The sequence below is a fragment of the Agelaius phoeniceus genome, chromosome Z, assembly GCF_051311805.1.
Source record: "Agelaius phoeniceus isolate bAgePho1 chromosome Z, bAgePho1.hap1, whole genome shotgun sequence".
Taxonomy (NCBI): Eukaryota; Metazoa; Chordata; class Aves; order Passeriformes; family Icteridae; genus Agelaius; species Agelaius phoeniceus.
This window is the reverse complement of record NC_135303.1, coordinates 5,175,821-5,195,453: the sequence shown is the minus strand read 5'-3', so window position 1 is coordinate 5,195,453 and position 19,633 is coordinate 5,175,821. Positions and strand designations below refer to the sequence as shown.

The 19,633-nt window shown below is 38.9% G+C and overlaps 1 protein-coding gene across 5 annotated transcripts in view; it reads left to right on the top strand.

Moving 5' to 3' along the window:
- The window catches only part of CAST (calpastatin), a 52,465-nt gene that overhangs the window by 27,382 nt on the left and 5,450 nt on the right, over positions 1–19,633 (top strand). For all 5 annotated transcript variants that reach the window (XM_054653375.2, XM_077171461.1, XM_077171463.1 and 2 more), the window contains 21 exons: positions 1,308–1,367; positions 5,655–5,705; positions 5,980–6,036; positions 6,267–6,383; positions 7,425–7,517; positions 8,052–8,153; positions 8,707–8,787; positions 8,878–8,931; positions 9,556–9,651; positions 9,797–9,892; positions 10,588–10,686; positions 11,844–11,927; positions 12,622–12,669; positions 14,744–14,848; positions 15,144–15,239; positions 15,676–15,777; positions 16,780–16,863; positions 17,351–17,398; positions 17,557–17,652; positions 18,182–18,280; positions 19,015–19,116. In XM_054653375.2, coding sequence (XP_054509350.2) covers positions 1,308–1,367; positions 5,655–5,705; positions 5,980–6,036; positions 6,267–6,383; positions 7,425–7,517; positions 8,052–8,153; positions 8,707–8,787; positions 8,878–8,931; positions 9,556–9,651; positions 9,797–9,892; positions 10,588–10,686; positions 11,844–11,927; positions 12,622–12,669; positions 14,744–14,848; positions 15,144–15,239; positions 15,676–15,777; positions 16,780–16,863; positions 17,351–17,398; positions 17,557–17,652; positions 18,182–18,280; positions 19,015–19,116 — 1,770 coding nt within the window. The remainder of the gene's footprint in view (positions 1–1,307; positions 1,368–5,654; positions 5,706–5,979; positions 6,037–6,266; positions 6,384–7,424; positions 7,518–8,051; positions 8,154–8,706; positions 8,788–8,877; positions 8,932–9,555; positions 9,652–9,796; positions 9,893–10,587; positions 10,687–11,843; positions 11,928–12,621; positions 12,670–14,743; positions 14,849–15,143; positions 15,240–15,675; positions 15,778–16,779; positions 16,864–17,350; positions 17,399–17,556; positions 17,653–18,181; positions 18,281–19,014; positions 19,117–19,633) is intronic.

Below are 19,633 nucleotides of genomic sequence, written 5' to 3'. Positions count from 1 at the left end.
TAAATAGGTTAAATGGTTATTAAAAACTTCATTTTTCTGCCCTGATGTAGGAGGCTCTTTACATTCCTATGTTTATCTCCACCCATTTAAAAGTAGTCAATCTGTAGGTATATGGAAGCAGCAATTATTTCTTTACTTTTCTGCAGTGTGATAACTTCAGATTCTCTATAATATATATTTGGAACAATCAAACCTCTTACTGAGATGTGTGAGACACCAGCTAAGCTGGTGGGGAGACCATGCTGTTGTCATCATAGTGTGTATTTTAAATTCTGTACAGCTTTTCTGTTATTGCTGAGAAATCCTTGTGCTGCAAAAAGTTAGAGAAATTAAAAATTTTTCCATGTGGAAGTAAGGGCCACCCTGGGGTCTAGGAGTAGTAATATGGCTTCTGTTAATTCAAACTGTGTGTGTGTGTTTTCATACTTCAAGTAGCACAGTAAACAGAGACAATGTAAAAAAATGGATAGAAAAGAGAAAAAGTTAAAAAAATTGATAAATTGTGCTGTAAATTTAAATGTGACCTATTAAACCTATTAATGTGTTACTGTGACAGAGATGGCAAATCACAGAATCATAGAATACAGCTTTGAGCACATGCAAAAATACAAAATACACCTTTAAGCAGAGGAGCATGAAGCAGGGATAGAGGAGTAGTGTTACTTCTTTATAAAGTATTGATGAGACAGCTGGAATGTTCTGGGCTTTGAAGTTTGATACAGCCACAACAGCAACACACCATGGTGGTTTTGGATTGGCATCCCTGAAGGCAGGAGAACAGACCATATCCTCTGTGGGGTTCCAAAAAGGTCAGATGATATATAGGAACACTGAGGGGGACGTGTGCTGCTCACATATTGACTACTCCTTTTTGTCTTGACGTATCTGAGTTGGATACTTTAAATGTATTAAATGTTTTCTGTAAGAAACTAGTAAATCCAAAGGCACAATTTTTGTTTAAAAAAAAATTAAAAGGAAGCGTGGATGAATCCTGCAAAGTAAGTATATGTGCTTCAGTGTGAGAGCAGGATTTGAGTTTGTCTTGGTACTTGCTGGAAAATTTGCTGTCAGTGCATGTCAGAGGAGAAAATATAATGTTTAAATAAGGTCTGTGGGCATCAGCAAAGTTCTACATGGATGTATTGTAGAAATACAGGTCAGGCAAGAGATCTCAAATAATAACTCTCATTTTCAGAAATAATTTGTTCTTCATTTTCATCCAGATAACAAGTGAATTCAGATTCTTTATGCTTGCTTGATACAAGTATTTATTACAAAAGTAAATTTTGGTTTTTTTTTCCTCTTAGAAGCAGTCTCCTTCTGTGGATGCATCAAAACCACAAATTATGAAGCCATCTGAAACTAGGGTAAGAATTTCAGGAGGAAATCATGCTTGCATGGCACTTGTGTAAAGCCATGGCATTTAATTTTTTAACATGTGGGCCTATTTATTCTTCAGCACCACCAAACTTAAATTTATGCCATGGAATGGCTTCATATGAAATTTAACTTTTAACACTTTGATACTGAGTAACTTTACCCATACTTCTTATCGTAGCTTAGTTTCGTCTGTCAAAAAAAAGAAAAAAAAGAAACCACCAAACTTAAAAAAGGGCTATTCGAAGCAACCAGAGGTTTTTACAACAGCAATAAAAAGAAAATTAATTGCAATGTTAAATTTTAGCTCTGTCAGTTTTGTGACATGTGTATAGCTCCCCCCAGTGTAACTGCTGGGTCATTTACCTGGTGATGATTTTTCACATACTCAACCAAGCCAGGATGAGCCTCAGCTTTCTCTGTATGTAGAGTTGCATCTTCTCGTTAATCTCCTGTGTTTCTCTGTCTGACAGCTCCCCTGCCTTTGCCCTTCACGCTTGTTCTGTCTTGTTTTATGACTGGGGCTTCCTCAGTGTCAGGGCTGTGTCATCAGTCCTGTCCTTTGCTTGTTAGGAGAGAGTCATCGTCCTCACGTTGCCTAACAGGAGTTACCTGTGTTGTTCAAACAAATGATTAATGCTTCTCCCCCCACCTCTTCCATTTTCCACTGCCATAACTGCAGAACCAACAAAAGCTGGATGCCAGAGCAGGCCAGCAGGGACTTGTGTGGTGGAAAAGGCTCGGGCTGCCTGAACCTTGTGTAAATGCCAGAAAAGGGGTGCATAGAGGGGTGAGGGTGGGAGAGGTCCCTGTGGGTGCTCTGGTGCAGGCAGAGACAGCTCTGCAGGTAAATGGCCCTGCTGGAGGCCCTGCCAGGCACCTTTTGGGCATCTACAGCATGTTGGCACAGTCAGAGCTGAGGTCTGGTTACCTTCACAGTGATGATTTTTTTTTTTTCATTTGTCAAATGGGAAGTTTCTTTGTGATAACCTTTTCCTCTTGTTCATTCTGGCCTGCATCCCCATCTCTGCATTAGCCATTACATTTCACTCAGCCTTTTAAAACCCTTTTCCTCCATGCACACGTACATCTCAGAGCTGAATGGCAATTAAACAAATTTTCCATTTGTGCACCATCATCATTACTCACAAATGAAGGCATCTGCCAACATCTGGTTTCTCCTCCCTGTTGTGTTTGTGGGCAAACTCATTTGTGTCATGTTCATTACTGCTGTGGTTCTCCATATGGTCTAACCCAGACAGCTATGGTCTTTCCCTACTTGAAATTTAAAACAACTCTCAGAAGAATGTGGTAAATGAGCCAAAAATAGAGTAGCAGAGGCATGCTTCAGCACTGTAAGGCTGGTAAACACAAATCCCTTTGAAACAGTGGCCTGCATTTGCATGTGTAACATAATTAATGTTTTCTCTTAATGTCTGTTGCATTATTAATGTCTTTCTCCTGCTGGATTAAACAAGTCATTTGCATTTTTGACAGTAGACTTCTTTCAAAAGAAGTAAGGTTGCTGAGTCACTTCAATTTTCTAGTCCTAAACTTCTTGCAAATTAACAGATCTTTCCCAATTGCCTGCTATAACCACATCTCATTTGTCCTTCCTGAAGTCTCTCCAGTGTGCCACTGCTCTTAAACATGCTCTGGATCCCTCCTTAACCTTCAGTTCTCTCTGTGTGTGTATCCTTTGCCTCCAGTGGACCCTCAGAGTTGTGCCCTCTCTGAGAAAGCCCTGAGTTCATGGTGGCAGGGGAAGGAATGTGGAATTTCTTGTTCTGTGGGCAAAGCCTGAGGTTAGGTGGACATTTTGGAGGACCAGGGAGTAGAGCCAGCACTCTGTGGATTTGGCAGGGTTGGAGCAAACAGGGTGCTGCCACTGCCACTGTCACCATCACGTCCCCTTCAGCTGCCTTCCTTTCGCACACGTTTGTGCAACTGCACTGTGAACCAGGGAACCAGTGAAAAAATTGTTGTTTTTCATTTCCAGACCATTTCAGTCAGTTTGAAATGCATCCTGCTGGATCCTGGCACAGTGCAGGTGGAAGTAGGCAGTTGAAGGCAGAGAAAAACATCTTTTTCTCCACAGGAATTCAGTGCACGCCAACAGCTGATGCCATGGCTTCAGTCTGTGGCTGCTCACAGCTGACTCTGTTTGAAGGATGGCTGAACAATTCCTCTGAATGGATAGTCTCATACTAAAATTGTTGGTTTGATTACCTGTTTTTTAGTCTGATTTTTTAAAAAATTATATTTGAACTTTGTGATTGCTAAAAGAGTATCTAAATTGATGTGCCTCTTTGTGTGAGCAGGTGTTTATAATAATGTGTTTTATTGTGGCCTCAGCTTTTGTGTGCAAGACTTGAATCAAATCCTTGCCCATATGGGTCTGTTTATTCTTCAGCTTCACCAAACATAAATTTATAGTATGGTTAATTCTGCATATTTTAAAATTTATTACAAAAGGATAGTGAATGATGCATACCTCACACAGAACGTGCATAAAGTATTCAGTAAAATAATATTTACAGTATTAAAAAGAAGACTCCCAGTTGTTCATAACCGGTTTGGCAAGTTGAGATTTTGTATTCGATGTTCTGTACAGGTGTTGTTGGGTGTGGGCAGAAGTGCAAGTACATGTATTTTATGGTCCTGCAAAAATAAGGTGCATTTAGTTTTCTTCTGAAAGGGAGATAAGAAAAACCCGAATTTGTACTCTGACAGCAGGGTGCTTAGAATCCTGAGCAAACAGTAGTCACAGAGCAAGAAGAGTCAAACTCTGTATTTTTTGTACTTCATCTCTGCACTTCTGTCACATTTTTTGCATCTTGCTGCTGAAGGACACCTCATGTCTGATTGACTCTTTGCTATAGATGTTACAGAAACACACCCAACCTTAATTTATCTTATAAACTACGAAAATTTTGGATTATCCTTTCATTACAGGATTATTTCTTGTACAGGTACAAACATGGATGTGTGTCTTTGAGTTAGCAGTTGTCATTAATAAGGACACACAAATGGGAGCATATAAAGCATGACTGAACCGGAGTTACTGTGCTTTAATCAGGCTTTAGGCATCGAGACAAAATATAAAGCAGGGAATTTAGGGAGAAGGTGGGAATCTGTCACCTTAAGTGAAATATTTACCTTTAATATCTTTTTCTCACTTTGAGAATTTTTGCTTCTCCCTCTCCATCAATGTTTCCCCTTTTGTGTGTGGAGGTGTGTCCCTCAAAGCTTCAAGACCTTCGCCAGGATTATGCCCAGGCATCTGCATTTAATGTGTGCTCAGGGTTTCCCAGCCAAGTGTCTGCAGTTCAGTGTGGGGGTGTGAATACTTGCGTAACAAAATGTAAACAAACTTAGCAAATTTCTCTGTGTGGTCAGCCAGAAAGCGGAAGCTGGGTGATTCTAAGTGGTAATGAATGTTTGGCAGATGAAAGGCTCTTTCTGTCTTGCTCATCGTGCAGCTGAAGCAGCAAGAAAAAATAGGGAGAAAAATATGATGAGGATGCTGGGTTTCTCCCTTCTCAACAGACATAACAATTCTATAATTTTTCTTTTTCACTTCTTACTGTTATAATTTATTGCTTGCTGTACTTTGACTGAATTAATCACAGGAATTGGTTCTGTGGCATGGCTGCAGAAGGTTTTCAGGTGTAAACCCTGGAAGTGCAGTCATGTAATATTATCCTAGCCAGGCTGTCCAGCTCTGTTGTAAAATAAGAGCATGAGGAGGTTACAGAGGAAAGAAAAAATACAAAATTTCGGCTGTATAATATAAGGATATTAACTGAACATACCTCACCCTGTGTATGTGCTGTTGAATCTAAGTAATTAATGTCTTTTCCATCAAGACTACATGTATTTTTATAACTACATACTTTGCAATTATAATTATTTTATTGATAAATTAGTGAAAAATAATGCATTTAATCCATAGAATCTAAATAATATTTGAGGCTATTTCAGAAATTGCTATTGGCAATTTGGGTTTGGTTTCAAACTGGTTATTGTATTTTAACATCTTCCCCTGTCTGAGGAATGAGTGTGTTGGTGGATGTGGATGTTTGCACACATCTGAGTGCTCTTAAATCACTGGTGGCCTCTGTTAGGATGTTGTGAACTGCAAGATTAGTGTGTAGCAGTTAGACAGCATGTGTGCTGGCAAGTGTGAACCTGTCTGATCTTCTCCTTTACATAATCTGATCCTCTGCAGATAACCATGCATATTAATCTCTGCATAAATGATGTTTATATTTCAGTCTGCACCGACAACCCAAGCGGGAACTGAAAAAAACACCCAGTCAGACAAGGTAAATACCTACCTTTCACCTTTGCAGAACTGCTGCACTTTGGTCTTTTACTAACTTTGAAAAAAGAGGCCTAACTCTTGGCTATTTCTGTGTCACATGAAACTGGTGTATGACCAGTGACATATCTGTGCATAAACTTCAGAACAGCCCAAGAAGTGTCCTCTTAACCATCTTGTTAGGTCTGTCTTGTGCTTGTTTGGACTAGCATGGGTCATGTTCTTTAGCACTGAGTGGTGGAAATGGTAAATTATCTCAATACTTTATTTTATGACAGCCAGCAGACTCTCAAAATAAACAGCTGTCTGAAGAGAAGCAAAAGGAACCCAATGATGTAAGTGGTATAATTTTGACCTTCCTCTCTGTCTCTCTCTGTCTGTATCTCTGTATTTCTATCTCTCTTTGAATTTTTTAATAAGCGTTTCTTCTGGCATTTTAATCTTACTTTTAATAAGGGTTTCTTCTGGTACTTTACTTCTGTCTTTCATTAAAAAAAAAAAAAAGTTTGAAAAAACAAAAAGCCAGTCCTCCGTATCCAGTGATAATAGTTTATCTCTTACACAGGGAAAAAACCAAACCACACCTACTGTGTCAACAGCTTCTAAACCAAATAACACAGGAAAAGTAATTACAACTCAGGCTGGCCAGCCTCCAGCAGCAACCTCCACAGAAACAGCAAAGGTATTGTAGAAACACAACCAGTTTTTATTATTTAAGTTAATTTTTAATATTTTATTGAGGGAGTGTTAGGAATCCACATCACTATGGATTGTTTTGCTGAGTATTGTCAAGTGAGACTTTTGGGCCCCCAAAAATCACAGTGAGCTTAAGCTTTTGGCCAAGGAAATAACAGTAAGAACATCACAGTTTTAGGCCTGTTTCTGCGTGTTTGGGGCTCTTCTGTTTTTCTCTCAGTTTTTTTTTAAGCTCCTTGTAGCTTCACAGCAGTCATTGGTTCTTTGTCAGGCTCTTCCCTTGCCCCCTCACTGCAATGTTGGCTCCAAATTTAGCAGGTCAGCCCTGAATGCAAGGCTCTGGAAAAAATTAAAGTGAGGAAGGCTGGGGAAAAAAGCTGGGGAGGGGTCATTTCCACAGGGTAAATGAAGAGAAAATGTGAAGGAAAAGCATGTGGTGGCATCAGGATGTGGATGTTTTGGTCTTCTAGTGTGCACACTTCCCGTGTCAAGGCTGGGGTAACACAAGGGCTCCTGCAGCTCTGCTAAAACACCCATATTTTTAGCAGTAAATGGCAGTGTCCATAATGCAGAAGTCTGCATTTTGTGTGCTGGTGTTGCCCCTCCACCTCCCTGCCTGCAGCAGTTTTCACCCCACTTGCTTGAGCACCTTTGGCTGCTGCGGTTTAATGGTGCACTGAGAGCTACCAGAAGTAAATGACAGCTTTCCAAAGAGACTTGGAAGGGGCCCCAAAGTCTTTCCTGCCCTGCAGATTTCTTTCACTGGCAGAATAAAAGAAGGAGGTAGAGTGCTTAAAATAGGAAGCTTTCTTTCCCATAGCAGAATCTCATTGGAAACAGAGGTTTTATGGTGGTAGCTCACTCTACCCAAACATCTGGGTGCTGTGCATTAGAACCAGCCAGTTCCTGAGTCAGAAACACTGACTGTGCACAGCCTCAGCATTGGATGTTTTATTCTGTTTTGTCTCTCTTTTAACACTGTTATAAGCTATCTCTTAATTTTTCTTTTTTTCTTCTCCGGCAAAAGTCCAAGGAGATGTCCACAGTGGCCGGTGCAGCTGCTGGGACAGGCACAGCTGATGCAAGTGTGGTTGCTGCTGCTGACAAATCAAGTACTGAGGTTAGTACACATAGCCCCAGACAAAGGGTTCCCCTGTAATAATGTCTCAGAGGGTGCTTTTCTCTCTGAAATACTTAAATTTTGGGAAAAAATAAAAAGAGTGGGTAATTGCTGAAGTACTGATACATCCTCAGTTTATGTGTGATGGTGGAGAGCCATCTGCAGGAAGAAGTGAAAAACAACTGGTATGTTATTTGTGTTTTGTTAAATAGGACTTCTTTAGAAGCTAGCTTAAAATTATACAAGCTTAAAATCAGTTACTACCTATTTCAGTTATATTTGAATATATATGTGTATCCACTGATACACAAATAAAAATATAAATAAAATAAATAAATAAAACACCTTGTTAATGACACTGGAGAACTGAGTTTAGAACCATTCTCACTGAAAAATTGGGCAAGTATACATCCTGCTGAAAGAAAGCTTTTAAGTTTGTTTCTAGGAGTATTCTACAGATTCACCAAATGCTTCAGTTTTTTTTTCCCCCTGTGTACCTTTGTAACCTCTGTAATGGTTTGCTTATTTTTTTAGCCTGGTATGGATGAGTCAGCACTTGATAGCCTAATAGATACCCTTGGTGGACCTGAGGAAGATGTGCCTACTACTCCTGTTTACACTGGCCCAGAAATTACGGTATTTTACACTTCTTCTTATTTCTTAGAAGATTCATCCCTAAATTACATCTGTAGTTGCTCTTCACTGTGTTGATCCAGGATCTGTGAAGGGTTAAAACTGAGTGTGCACAGTTACATATTAATGTTGGTTTTGTAAATATAGAAATGACACAGTTTAGGGAATTTGTTGAAGAATGCATAACTTTCTGAGTCTGAATGGGACAATCATATAAAAAGGATTAGATTACAAGCTTAGTGGCTCAGTAAAACATGACAAAATGTTGGAATACATAAATGTTTAAAAAGCAGTGTAGGTTCCGCAATACATCCTATGGTCTGAGACACTGAAATAGCTTAAATTAGGAATCTGGGAATGTTCTGCTGGATGATGAGCTCTGTTGAAGCAGGTGAGGAGGCATGTGCATGACAGTAGGTACTGAAAGACACTATAGAGTGTCCCAGTCAATGTTTGCATTTTCTTTTTCGTGGTATCGCTGTAGGTGGCTCTATCAGAAAATTTATATCTGATAAAGAGCAGTACACAAACGTTAATGTGGGAATTATTTTCACAGGAAGATATATATTCAAGATACTTGGAAGAATTGGGCAAACGGGAAGGTAGTCTCCCTCCAGAGTATGTTAAACTGTTGAAGGTGAGTTAAATAGTAATACATTCTTCATGTGTTTCTGTAATATTGGATATTTCTATTTCCCACTTACTACAAAATTAATTCTCACTTTAGAGCAAAGGATATGGCAAAGATGTGGTCCCACCGAAACCGAATGAGCAAGATGAAGTAAGACTTTTTTTTTTAATATACTGGAAGGTGAAAGTAATCCAGGTGAAAATAACCCAGTTATCACTGAATTCCTAGGAAAATATAAACGTTGCATGTTCTCCAAAAGTCTCAGGCAATGACAGGGGGATGTGGGATGCCAAATAACCTAGCTACTGATAAAAATAAATAGAGCTTGGCACAGATGTTTTTAATAAAGCTGTAGGAATTTTCACAATGCTGAAGCTGAAATGAGTCAAATAAATGTTTACAGAAATATTGGGCATAAAATAACAAAGAAATATTGGGCCTAAAATAACAAAGGGGAGATACTCCTGCAAGCAGGAGTCTCTCTTAATGCCTTCAGCAAAGACTACTTGTATTTCTACACTTGGCCAGAGATTTCTGTCAGCCAGCATAATTTTGCTGGTTGGGAAGTCTGACACACTAAAAATAAAAGCTTATCTGAGAATGAATCAACCGGTGGGGGCGAGCACCTTTATTTTCTGTTGTGTCAGGAACTTGTGCCAGTGAGGTCACTGTGTGAGTAATTGTGGGACACACTCAGGCTGTAAACTGAGCTTGGCCCATGATGATAGTTGAAGTTTCTCATGGTCATAACTTGGTTTGCAATTCCTTGCTCAGAAGCCAATGACGGATGATGAGCTTGCAGAGGCCCTGTCATCTGACTTCACCTGCAGTGCTGATTCTGCTCAGGAGAAGAAGACAAATCTGACAGAGGTACTGACACTTTCCTTGCCACTGCATGCATTTATTGTGTGGAAAAATTGACACTGCCATCATAATATTTCATATTAAAGTAGGTAAAATTTCCTGCTTCTTTTCTATATTTGCAAATTTGCCTATAATTTCATCTCACTTGCAGAAACCAAATAAAGAAGAAGAAATGTTGGAAGCACAAGCAGCAAGTTCAGTTAAGACCTCAGTTCCTCCTAAGGAGAAGAAAACAAAATCAAAAGAGGTATTCATAATCCTTCTTTCACTGGTTACCTTATAATTAAAATTTACAGGTATATGCTGCTCTTATGTGTTTTTGTTCTTGTAAAATCTTGAAGATTCCCATTTTCAGTTGTAAATCCTCTTTGTTATAGAAAATATAGGAATAACAAGAAATGCCATTGCCCAGATTCCATTGTGCCTTAAAGATCTTGCTTTAGTGTATCAGATGATTTTCCTTCTGGATTCTGAGGAATAACTATGGTACTTCTCACTAGAGGGAGTAGAAATATTTGTAGGAAAATTTTCTTAGCTCTGTGATCTGTGTTTAAAACTTGGATATGATGTAACTTTCTCACGGTTTTGAACCTTCTGTTTTTTCCCTCTGAACAGAGCAAGTGTGACCTTGCACTTTTTCAGTTTGCCAAGTCAAAGCATATGAGAATCGTGTTAGATAACATGTGACACTGTGGTTTTTGGGGGGGGGGTTTATTTCCTTTTTCTTTTTCATTCTTTCCTTAAGAAAAGCCTTGTGTCTGACTAAAGTTGTGCTAATTCTGTCATGTAATTTGGTGTTAAGTTAATTGGGTAAAGCCAAACTAAAATGACCAATCTAGTGCTGGCTGTTTTCTTCATATACAACATAAAAATACTTGAGGTAAAAACCCATGCCAGTTTAAAGAAATTACAAAGTAGTTTAAACATTTTCTCAAAATACAGGAAATGAACAATGATGCAATGGATGCTCTTCTTGATACTCTTGGAGGCCCTGAACCTGAACCTGAAGAAGATCCTACCCCTATTGTAGAGGTGTCAGAGGTAACACCTCACTCCTTTTTTACCCTGGCTTCCAGGCTCTGGCTGTGGAATCCTGAGTTTCTTTGTTAGACACTGGACAAATATGCAAAATAACAAGAAAGGGACTTTGATGTCAAAGGCCTAAGGAATGTGTGAGCCTTCAGTGATTAAGAAAATCTAAGACATTCAGAATCCCAAGTGGATACAAGTGGAGTTGAACATAGTAAGGTGGTCTGGAAAATTATGAGCATGTAATTTGTTTGCTTATAGAAGCAAACATACATATATACATACATACATTCATGGGTAGATACAGCTCTGTTTTAGGGTTTTTTTTTCCCTGTACTCTATACAATTTATAGCAAGCTTTCATTTTGCACATATTTGCTGTTTGATTTTTGACTTCCAGTGTGTGTGCTCCTTTTTCCTTCAACTCCATTATCTTTCTAATTTGAGTCTTGCCTTCACTATCTTTTGGGAGTTTTGTTTTTCCACAACAGATAGAATTTAAACAGTTGCCCTGTGTTTGCATGTTAAGCTTTAACTTTTTGATTTAATTTTACAAACTCTGTCTATAACAATAGTTAAAGAAGGTTTTTTCCTGTCTTCACTTATAGCTCAAACCAAGTAAGCAATGGGGAAATAGTAAAAAATCTTCTGTTGCTGAGCCAAATTTTGACTAAAAAAGAGCTTCTTGTGTTGCAGATTTAGTCACTCTGGGCCTTCAGATAACTTAGCAGAATGCATTTCTTCATTAATGAGGCCCAGAGAATTAAAAACTTTGTTTTGGTGCCAGTGATGGAAAAAGACACAGAATTATGGGTTCTGTAATCAGAGTGCTGAAGTGCAAGAAAACCTGACAATTTTGTACACACAAAAATTCTAAAAGTGCCTGCCACAAAGAGCTCTGAATACTGTCCAGAGTTTTTTAGGATTTAAAATAATTTAGTTGTTTTCACATATGGCATTGAATCTTAAACCATTATGATATTACTACAGACATTTGATTGGAATAAATTGAGGGATTTTAGTATCTTACTACACAGAATAATTTCATCTGATGCCAGTCCTTTTGTACACAGTAGGCAGGAGAATCCTGATAGTGGAGTTGTGTAAAGGGAGCTTTTATTTTAATTTCTTTAAGTGGTTTTGGTTTTTTAATGTTGTTTCTTTTCAAGGCAAAAGCCAAAGAGAAAAAGGAACAAAAGGCTGGAGAGCGTGATGATACAATACCTCCAGAGTACAGGTTAACACCAGAGTTGGTAAGTTTTTCATATCTCCATTGCTTTGCAGGCAGGGCACTCTGCCTGACACTTTCTTTCATTACAGAGAGGGAAAGAACATGGGGAAAACAAATTAAACTAGTATTTAATCAATGGCTTTCTCCTTGGTGATTCCTGTACTTCTTATTTTCTCGTCTCCCTTTGTGGGTATCACTGTGTTTTCCAGGCACTCTGGGCAAAGATCTCATCTTATCCATGAGATGAGTGAGTAATGTCAAATGGCAAAACCACCCATTCCTTCTCCAAGAGTGACATTTTGTGTTTCTGACATTAAATCTCAGCCTTGTAAAATCCATCCTTTTGCAAGAGTGCTCTTCGGTATCACTTTGCAATGTAACCTTGAAACACTGATGTAAAATGGTGGGAAATTTGCACTTTTTTTGCTTTGTTTTGTTTTGTTTTTTGGATTGTCACCCAAAGTGATGGAGATTGATTCAAAGTTAACCAAAACAACAGCAGAACACTTTTTGGTCTCTTTTTAATGTGCTGACATCCCATTTGCTTTTTTTGATCTACATATCTGGCCATGTAAAAATTCCCCAGTTACGGGAATTCCTGTCACTGATTAATTCTTGAATATGTAATTTACTTTACTTTATTTTGCTGGTGATTACAGAGTATGGCGCTTCTTGTAACAAGAGAAAAATGTAAATAATACTTAATTTCCTTCTAGGATAAAGATGGAAAACCAATATTTCCGAAGCCTGAAGAAAAACCAAAGGTTAGAAAACTGACAATATTGTAGGAGTGTGGCTAGATATCCTGTTTTCTCCCTCTCTGTCATCACTTCTCTCTGTACCATGATGTAAGTCTCTTGGTCTGCTTGTGTGTTTTACTTCCTTGCACAAAACCTGCTGGTGAGAAGCATCAGGTGGAAGTTGGTTTTATTGAAATTCACTTGCCTGTGATTGAAGAGCTCATATAAGGAAAAGGTTTAGAGAGTTCAAGACAGGAGAGATTTACAAAAATTATTGCTGACTCAAAAAAAGACTGTGTGGGGAGTTAGTATAAAGTCTTCTTTAGAGGTCGGTTGGAGCTGTTAAGGATAGAGAGAGGTGAAGCAGGAAAATCTTTTGTTTTCCTGGCAGTTTCCTCTTGCTAGTGATCAAATATAAGGGAATAAAGGAATATTCCTTTATATAAAGGAATATTTCCTCCTGGAAAGAAGGAAAAAAAGCTGCTGTGGACATTTTCATAATCACGAACAACCTGGACTTTGCAAAGAGTATCCATCGTGGCTAGAAAGTGCAAGAGAGGATTAAAATACTGAAAGAGACTAGTTTTAAAGGCACAGGAAGAAAGCAAAGGAACTGTGCACTGAAGAAACTGAGGGCTTCACTTTGAGAGCTGAGGAGTCCTGCCAAAATTTGGAAAAGCAAAGGGAATCTCTGCTCCCCTGAAATGAGGGTGAAGGTCAGGACCAGTTCAAGTCCCTTCTGGGCAGAAATCTGAAGTTCGGGGTTAAAGTGTGGGCAAAGTGCTGGAAAAAAAAGACTTCTGGTCTCTAAGAATTGTTATTTCAGGTCTCAGACATGTGCTTGTCATGAGTGGTGGATGTTTGAGAGCTGGACAGAAGGGAACTCCTGTCGGGCCTGTCATGAGGAGGAAAAGGGAGCAGTTGTGCTGTGGGGGGAACTAGGCCCTGCTGCCAGGGGATCACCACTAATACTGAGATCAGTGAACCAAAGTCAGCAAAATTCCAAAAGCTGTGTTAATAGCAGTGTTAAAAGCTGTGCTAATAGCTGGGAACCACCAGCCACTTGCTGTTTTTCCATGATTTCTGGTGAAGGCAAATTCCTTCCTTCAGGAGTTCAGCTGGTCTTTCTTTTTTTGGGCCTCCACTCTGTGTAGCCTTAAGCAGTGACATTGCTCTTAGTGAATAAAATTTACTGCCTAAATGCCTTTTCTTATTCAGTATCTGAAGGAGGATTTCAGGCAATATGAAAAGTGGGGCCTTATGTCTTTATCAAGTGGGGCCTTATGTCTTTATCAAGTGTCTCAGACTTTATCAAGTCTGAGACACTTGATAAAGAATTAGGGAAAGGGAATGAGGGAGGGATTTCTCTCTCAGAAATGTCTTTTTATGCATTATGAGTCTGTCCTTAAGCTGTTAAGTTCCATGTAGCAAGTGAATCAGGCCATCACTGCTAGCAAAGGTTTAAACATTTAGGTTTGAACAGCAATTTGGAGGATCCCAGGAACTTCAGGTGTATGGATGTAGAGATACATGGATTGCAGAGGCCTAGTTCACATAGCATCAGTAGATTGTAATATATCACAAACAGCAGGAAACTAAAACTGAATTTTAATTCACCAAAACACACATAGTGAAAAGAACTGAGTTTCAGCAGTCAGTGGCCCAGCTAAGGGAACCTTCATGGAGCTCTAATTCTGCTAGTAAATATTAGCACTTTCTTCCTAATTAAGGGGTTGCATTTTCCTGTTCAAGCCCTGTCTTGAACATTATATATCTGGTTCTCTATATTATGTCTTATATTATAAGTACAATTCTCTACATTATATTGACTTATGATAACAAAGAAACTTATTCTGAAGTGTGTTTTTCTTAATTTTATGCCCTGCAAAATTAATTCTGTTTTGTTGCACATAATTGTGAAAGGTTATTTCAGAGTAAACTACAGATGTTCTCCTGCTTTATGAGTAGCTGTAATAGAGTTCTTGAAAAAGTAAATTAAAAAGAGGCAGTGAGTCACCTGCCTCTCATGTTTTTTGTTTGGTTTTTTTTTTTTGTTTTGTTTTGTTTTTTTTTGTTTGGTTGGTTTTTTTTTCTGCAGCCTATGAGTGAATCTGATCTTGTTGATGAATTTTCAAAGGACTTTGCCTGCTCTGCACAGCCTGCAGTACAACCCAAAGCACCAAAGCCCAGCAACATATCCAAAGTAAGTCTTTCTGGTTCACTGGAGAAGCTGACACTGGCAGTTTTGCTAAGATTGGGTATTGGTTGTGTTCTTTCAAAAAAACCAATTTTCTTCTCTTCCTGCTTTACCCTTCCCATTGCCTTTAGTGGAACAGGAGTATTGGCACTAAGCTCTTCACTGAGCATCTTCAGCCTTTAAATTTAGACTTTTCTTTCTCATATAGTACTGTATTTAGAAAAAAATTAACCGTTTAATGGGCACATTTATGTTTTCTAAGCATATTCACTAAAATACAGTCTAAATTGTTCTGTTTCAGAAGCAATCAGGTTCTGTTTCTGCAAAAGCCACTGAGGATAAGGTGGTACCCCGTGCCACAGCTTGCACTGTGCAGTCTGCAGCTCCTGTGCCTTCAGTAAGTAGTGGAGCCCCTTCAGCTGGAGCTGAAGCAAAATTCAGTGTTTTATTTATGAAATGGTAGAGCATGTTGTCAGGATCCTCATTTCAGTATTGCATGTTCTTCCTCCATCGTGGTATGCCACAAAGGCTGAGTGGTTCACAAAATAAAACCAAAACCAAAACAAAACAAAAAAATTCACCAAAAAAATCCAAAACAAACAAACAAACAAAAAACCAAAACCTCAAAAAAAAAAAAAAAAACAGTCAAGCACAAACTGAATGGTCAGTGACCTTCCCCAGAGAGGAAGCCAAACTGATAGTTCTGTGGTGCCCTGTGCTCTTACTGCCCTAAAGGGGATGCTGTTTGTGAACCTAATAGGGACTGCAGGAGAAGACAAAACCAGGTTTCTTCAAACTAAAAATTGTTTTTTCCTATATCAACACCCATGCAGGTTGGTCCTGTGTCAGATGAAGCACTGGAAGCCTTGTCCAGTAGCCTAGGAAAGAGAGAGCCTGATCCAGATGAGAAAAAGCCTGCTGTGGACAAAGTTAAGGTAGAGAAAAAAAAACAGACCTCCAAAAATAGACTGTTAATGTAATTACCTTCAGCACTACTGCATTTCCTCAGGTCACAAACACAGTAGATGTTACATTTTCACTTTTTTTACAAACAAAATGTACTGTTGTAAAGTACAACAGAAAGCGGTTCTGTTCTGCTTAGGAAGTATTAGAAGGATTTCAGCACAATGAGTACACTTTCCTAATAATTCTGACTATTGCAGTGCAGTAGTTCCCTCAGTTTCTGAACACTGTGTTTGTTGTGTCCTGCTGAACTGAAGCAGAATTAAGATGCACATCAGGGGTAGCACACAGTATGGTCCTTTTTCTGAAGGAACCAACTTTATGATGAGGGTTTTAAATTAGGAATTATGCATAAAACTTTTAGGGTTTATATATTTAAATAGGGAGCCATAAATAAGTCAGTGAAATCCTGTCCAAGGGAATGCTGTTCATAGGCACAGACTGAATGCCCCCATGTGCCGCCCTAAACCAGATGGAATTGGCTGAAGTCAGAAACAGCCCTTCTAGAGGCTGGAATTCTGTCAAGCAGAAGTTCCCAAAGTTGGTTTTAGTCCTCTCTCTTAGTTGGCATTTTCCCAGCATAACTTGTATGGGGATAATAATTTTTTAAGTGGGCCACTGATTTTCTCTCTTCAGCCTTCCTTTGCATGCAGCCCAGACAGCTGTTGAGTGAATTTGCAAAAGTGTCAAGAATTAAGACTCAGAGGTACTTTTGTTTTTGGTTGACCCTTGCCTATTCACTTACCTCCGCTAGCTTCACTGAAATAGGTAGAGCTACTTCTAATACACAGAGGAAGGAACAGGCAGGGGAATGAGAAAATGCTTTCTTTTAACTTTTGTGATAGTTGTATTTGGTGGTTGGATTGAATGAGAAAGACTGAATAGAATCAGAGGACTGAAGGCTGGAAGCTTGCTTATGTGAATTTCTATGGGTAGTTGTTTTTCTTACTGTGATTCCTATTTTTCCTTCACAGGAGAAAAGCAAAAAGAAACAACACAAAAAACTGGGTGAAGAAGAAGAAACAATTCCTCCAGAGTACAGATTAACAGAAACCAAAGTAATTTATTTAATGTGCTTGGTCTTACTTCCCTTTCATTCCTCAGAATTTGTGGGTGAAACTGAGACTCCCATTTCATTTTGAAATGCTGATGCTTTGGTTCAGCCATTTTTATAATATCTAGAAATTCTGGTTTGTAGTTCCCACAAATATCTGTCATCTATCATTGGACGCCTGCATGGGCATGGAAGTGGTTTAGATGCAGGTACCTGCAGATTAATAATTCTGAGATTAGTCCACTGGAGTCTTTCTGTAGCTTCTGGTACTTTAGAAATAAATACATTGTGATTGGTTAAAGCTGTTAAGAAAACCCCAAGGACCTGGATGTTTTAAGTGGCATTTCTGAGTAGCAGTAGTAGATGCTCTAGAGGCTGTTGGTTATGTCCCTGTCCCCTGTAACACTTTCTGTTGCTCAGAGAATGCTCCCAGGATGCTTGAATTGCATGGCTGTTTAAGGGTTAACACAAGGGAATTTTTTTCTTTATAGGATAAAGATGGAAAACCACTCCTACCAAAACCAGAAGAGAAGTCACAGGTAAAAAAAGTGATTGCTTCAAATAACTGTTTCATTCATGACTTACTTACCAAATGTCAGCAGGGCTACCAGTGTTCAGTTGAAAAATGGGCTATGTTACCTGCTTACTTTTTAAGAGATAAAGAGACTTATAATCTTCTTTTTCTTTCCAATGACAGCCTATGAGTGAAAATGATCTTTTAGAGGGTTTGACAGAAGGATTCTCCTGTTCTCCATCACCACCTGCACCATTACCTACATCAACTGTAGTAAAGGTATGTTAGATTTCTGAAATCTGGTTTTATTTTCAAATTGTTTGAATAATCATGACATTATCTATGTTTTTTTTATATAAAGTTCCTTAAATGAAACCCAATAACTAAAAATTTAAAATCCTTCTTGTAGGAAGTTAATAAAAGAGCAGGACTTTAAAAAACAAACAAACAAACAAAAAACTAGTTATGTGACCTGTCTTTTTACCAGTTGCTTGCATGAGTACTGCTTTCCAGCTGAGTGTACTTTGGGAATATTAGATGGCTTGGTGAAATCTTAGTTCTTTTGAAGTCATGTTAAACCTGTTTAAACTTCAGCTGTGGTGAGGTTTAACCCAGTGGTTGAGATGGAAGAACAAACAGATGAGGAACAGTTGCAATGTGTGGGGGGGTGTGTTTCAATCTGAAATAAGCAAAGCTCCTCAAGAAAATTAAATCCTAGAAATCAGCTGTGTGGGTGTTGTGTTTTGGATGTGGTTTTGGGTCTAATGAGTGTTTTTCTCTGGTTCCCGTGTGTGCCTTGTTCTTCCAGAAATCCAAGGGTGGTGCCAAGCCCGCGAGTTCCTCGGATGTGATCTCTGCTGCTACGGTTTCCTCAGTGCACTCAGCAGCCCCTGCACCTTCTGCCACTGTAAGAAACCTCTCCTGTAGGTTCTTACCCCAAAACAAGGGGCTGAGTAGTGAGGAGAGGCAGCATCGTGATCTGGACAGCGTGACCAGTGGGGACTGTTGCAGAATTTAATAATTAATTGCTAAAAATGGCTACTGCAGAGAAGGAAAATGTTCCCCTGGGGAAAAAAAATGGAGAAAAAAAGAATGAGTGGACACTCCATTTTCAACAGAGTTCCACAGGCAGTACCATGAGCCCCTTTGAATATCAGGGGAACTTTCCATCCTGGTTTTTATTTTAATGTAGATCCATGCTGAGGGATCTTCCCCTAGTGCTCCCAGGCTGGCTTGGGAGGGGAATATAAAGCTCTTCTTGCCTGTGTTGGCTTTAAGGGCTTTTTTTTCTATCCAGCTTCTGTATATAATTGCAAAATCCATGGTAACTGCCAAACAATAATTGCCACACAATTGCCTGTTATTTCAGAGATCTGTTCTCATTACAGCAGCTAGGCTTATTATATAAAAAAAAGAAAACCATTCGAGATAATTCCAGAAGCCCTTCTTGAAATTATGTTTTCTGCAGGTCAGAAATACTCTGTATTTTTCCCCAGCTATTGTGCTACACTGCAAGTACAACAGGAGTGCTCTTTGTTCACTCAAGTTCTACAGCTCATTAGCCAGTACTTACAGCAGATTGATGCATTACATAATTTTTGCAGCAGATGTGCTTTCACAAACGCGTTTCTGCTTTGTTAGGGAGGAAAAGAGATGGATGAAGCCTTGGATCTCCTGTCTGATTCCCTGGGACAGAGGGAACCTGACCCTGATGAGAACAAACCAGTTGTGGATAAAGTGAAGGTAACAAAAGGCGTTATGAAACTTAAGTAGGTTGGGAAGAAGGAAGGGGTGGGAGGGAATAAACCAAACCAACAACAACAACAAAAAACAAAAACCAGAATCTGCAATGGTTCCCATATGCTCACAGGAGTATATGGCATTGGGATTTTAGATGTTGTAAGAGTAAGGTCACTGGAGAAAAAAATCCATGCTCTTACATATAGGTATATCAAGCACTTTTCAGTCATCTGGATTACCTGTGTGTTCTGTATATTATATATATAAAAATTATAATTTAGTTAATATACTTCAGCCACTTGAGGGCAAGCGTTGAAATGTTATGGGAGATTTGAAATAATTTTAGTTCACTGCCTTTCATTGCCATTATTCTTATCATCTTTCAGGTGTCTTCTTGGGCCTCAGTTTCTAAAACTGATTTTCTGGCCCTCTTTTTGTCAAGCTTTGACTTTTATAACCACAAGTTCACTTAATCGGGCACCTTTTTAAACTTCCTTGTTTCTGCTGGTTTTGTCTTCAT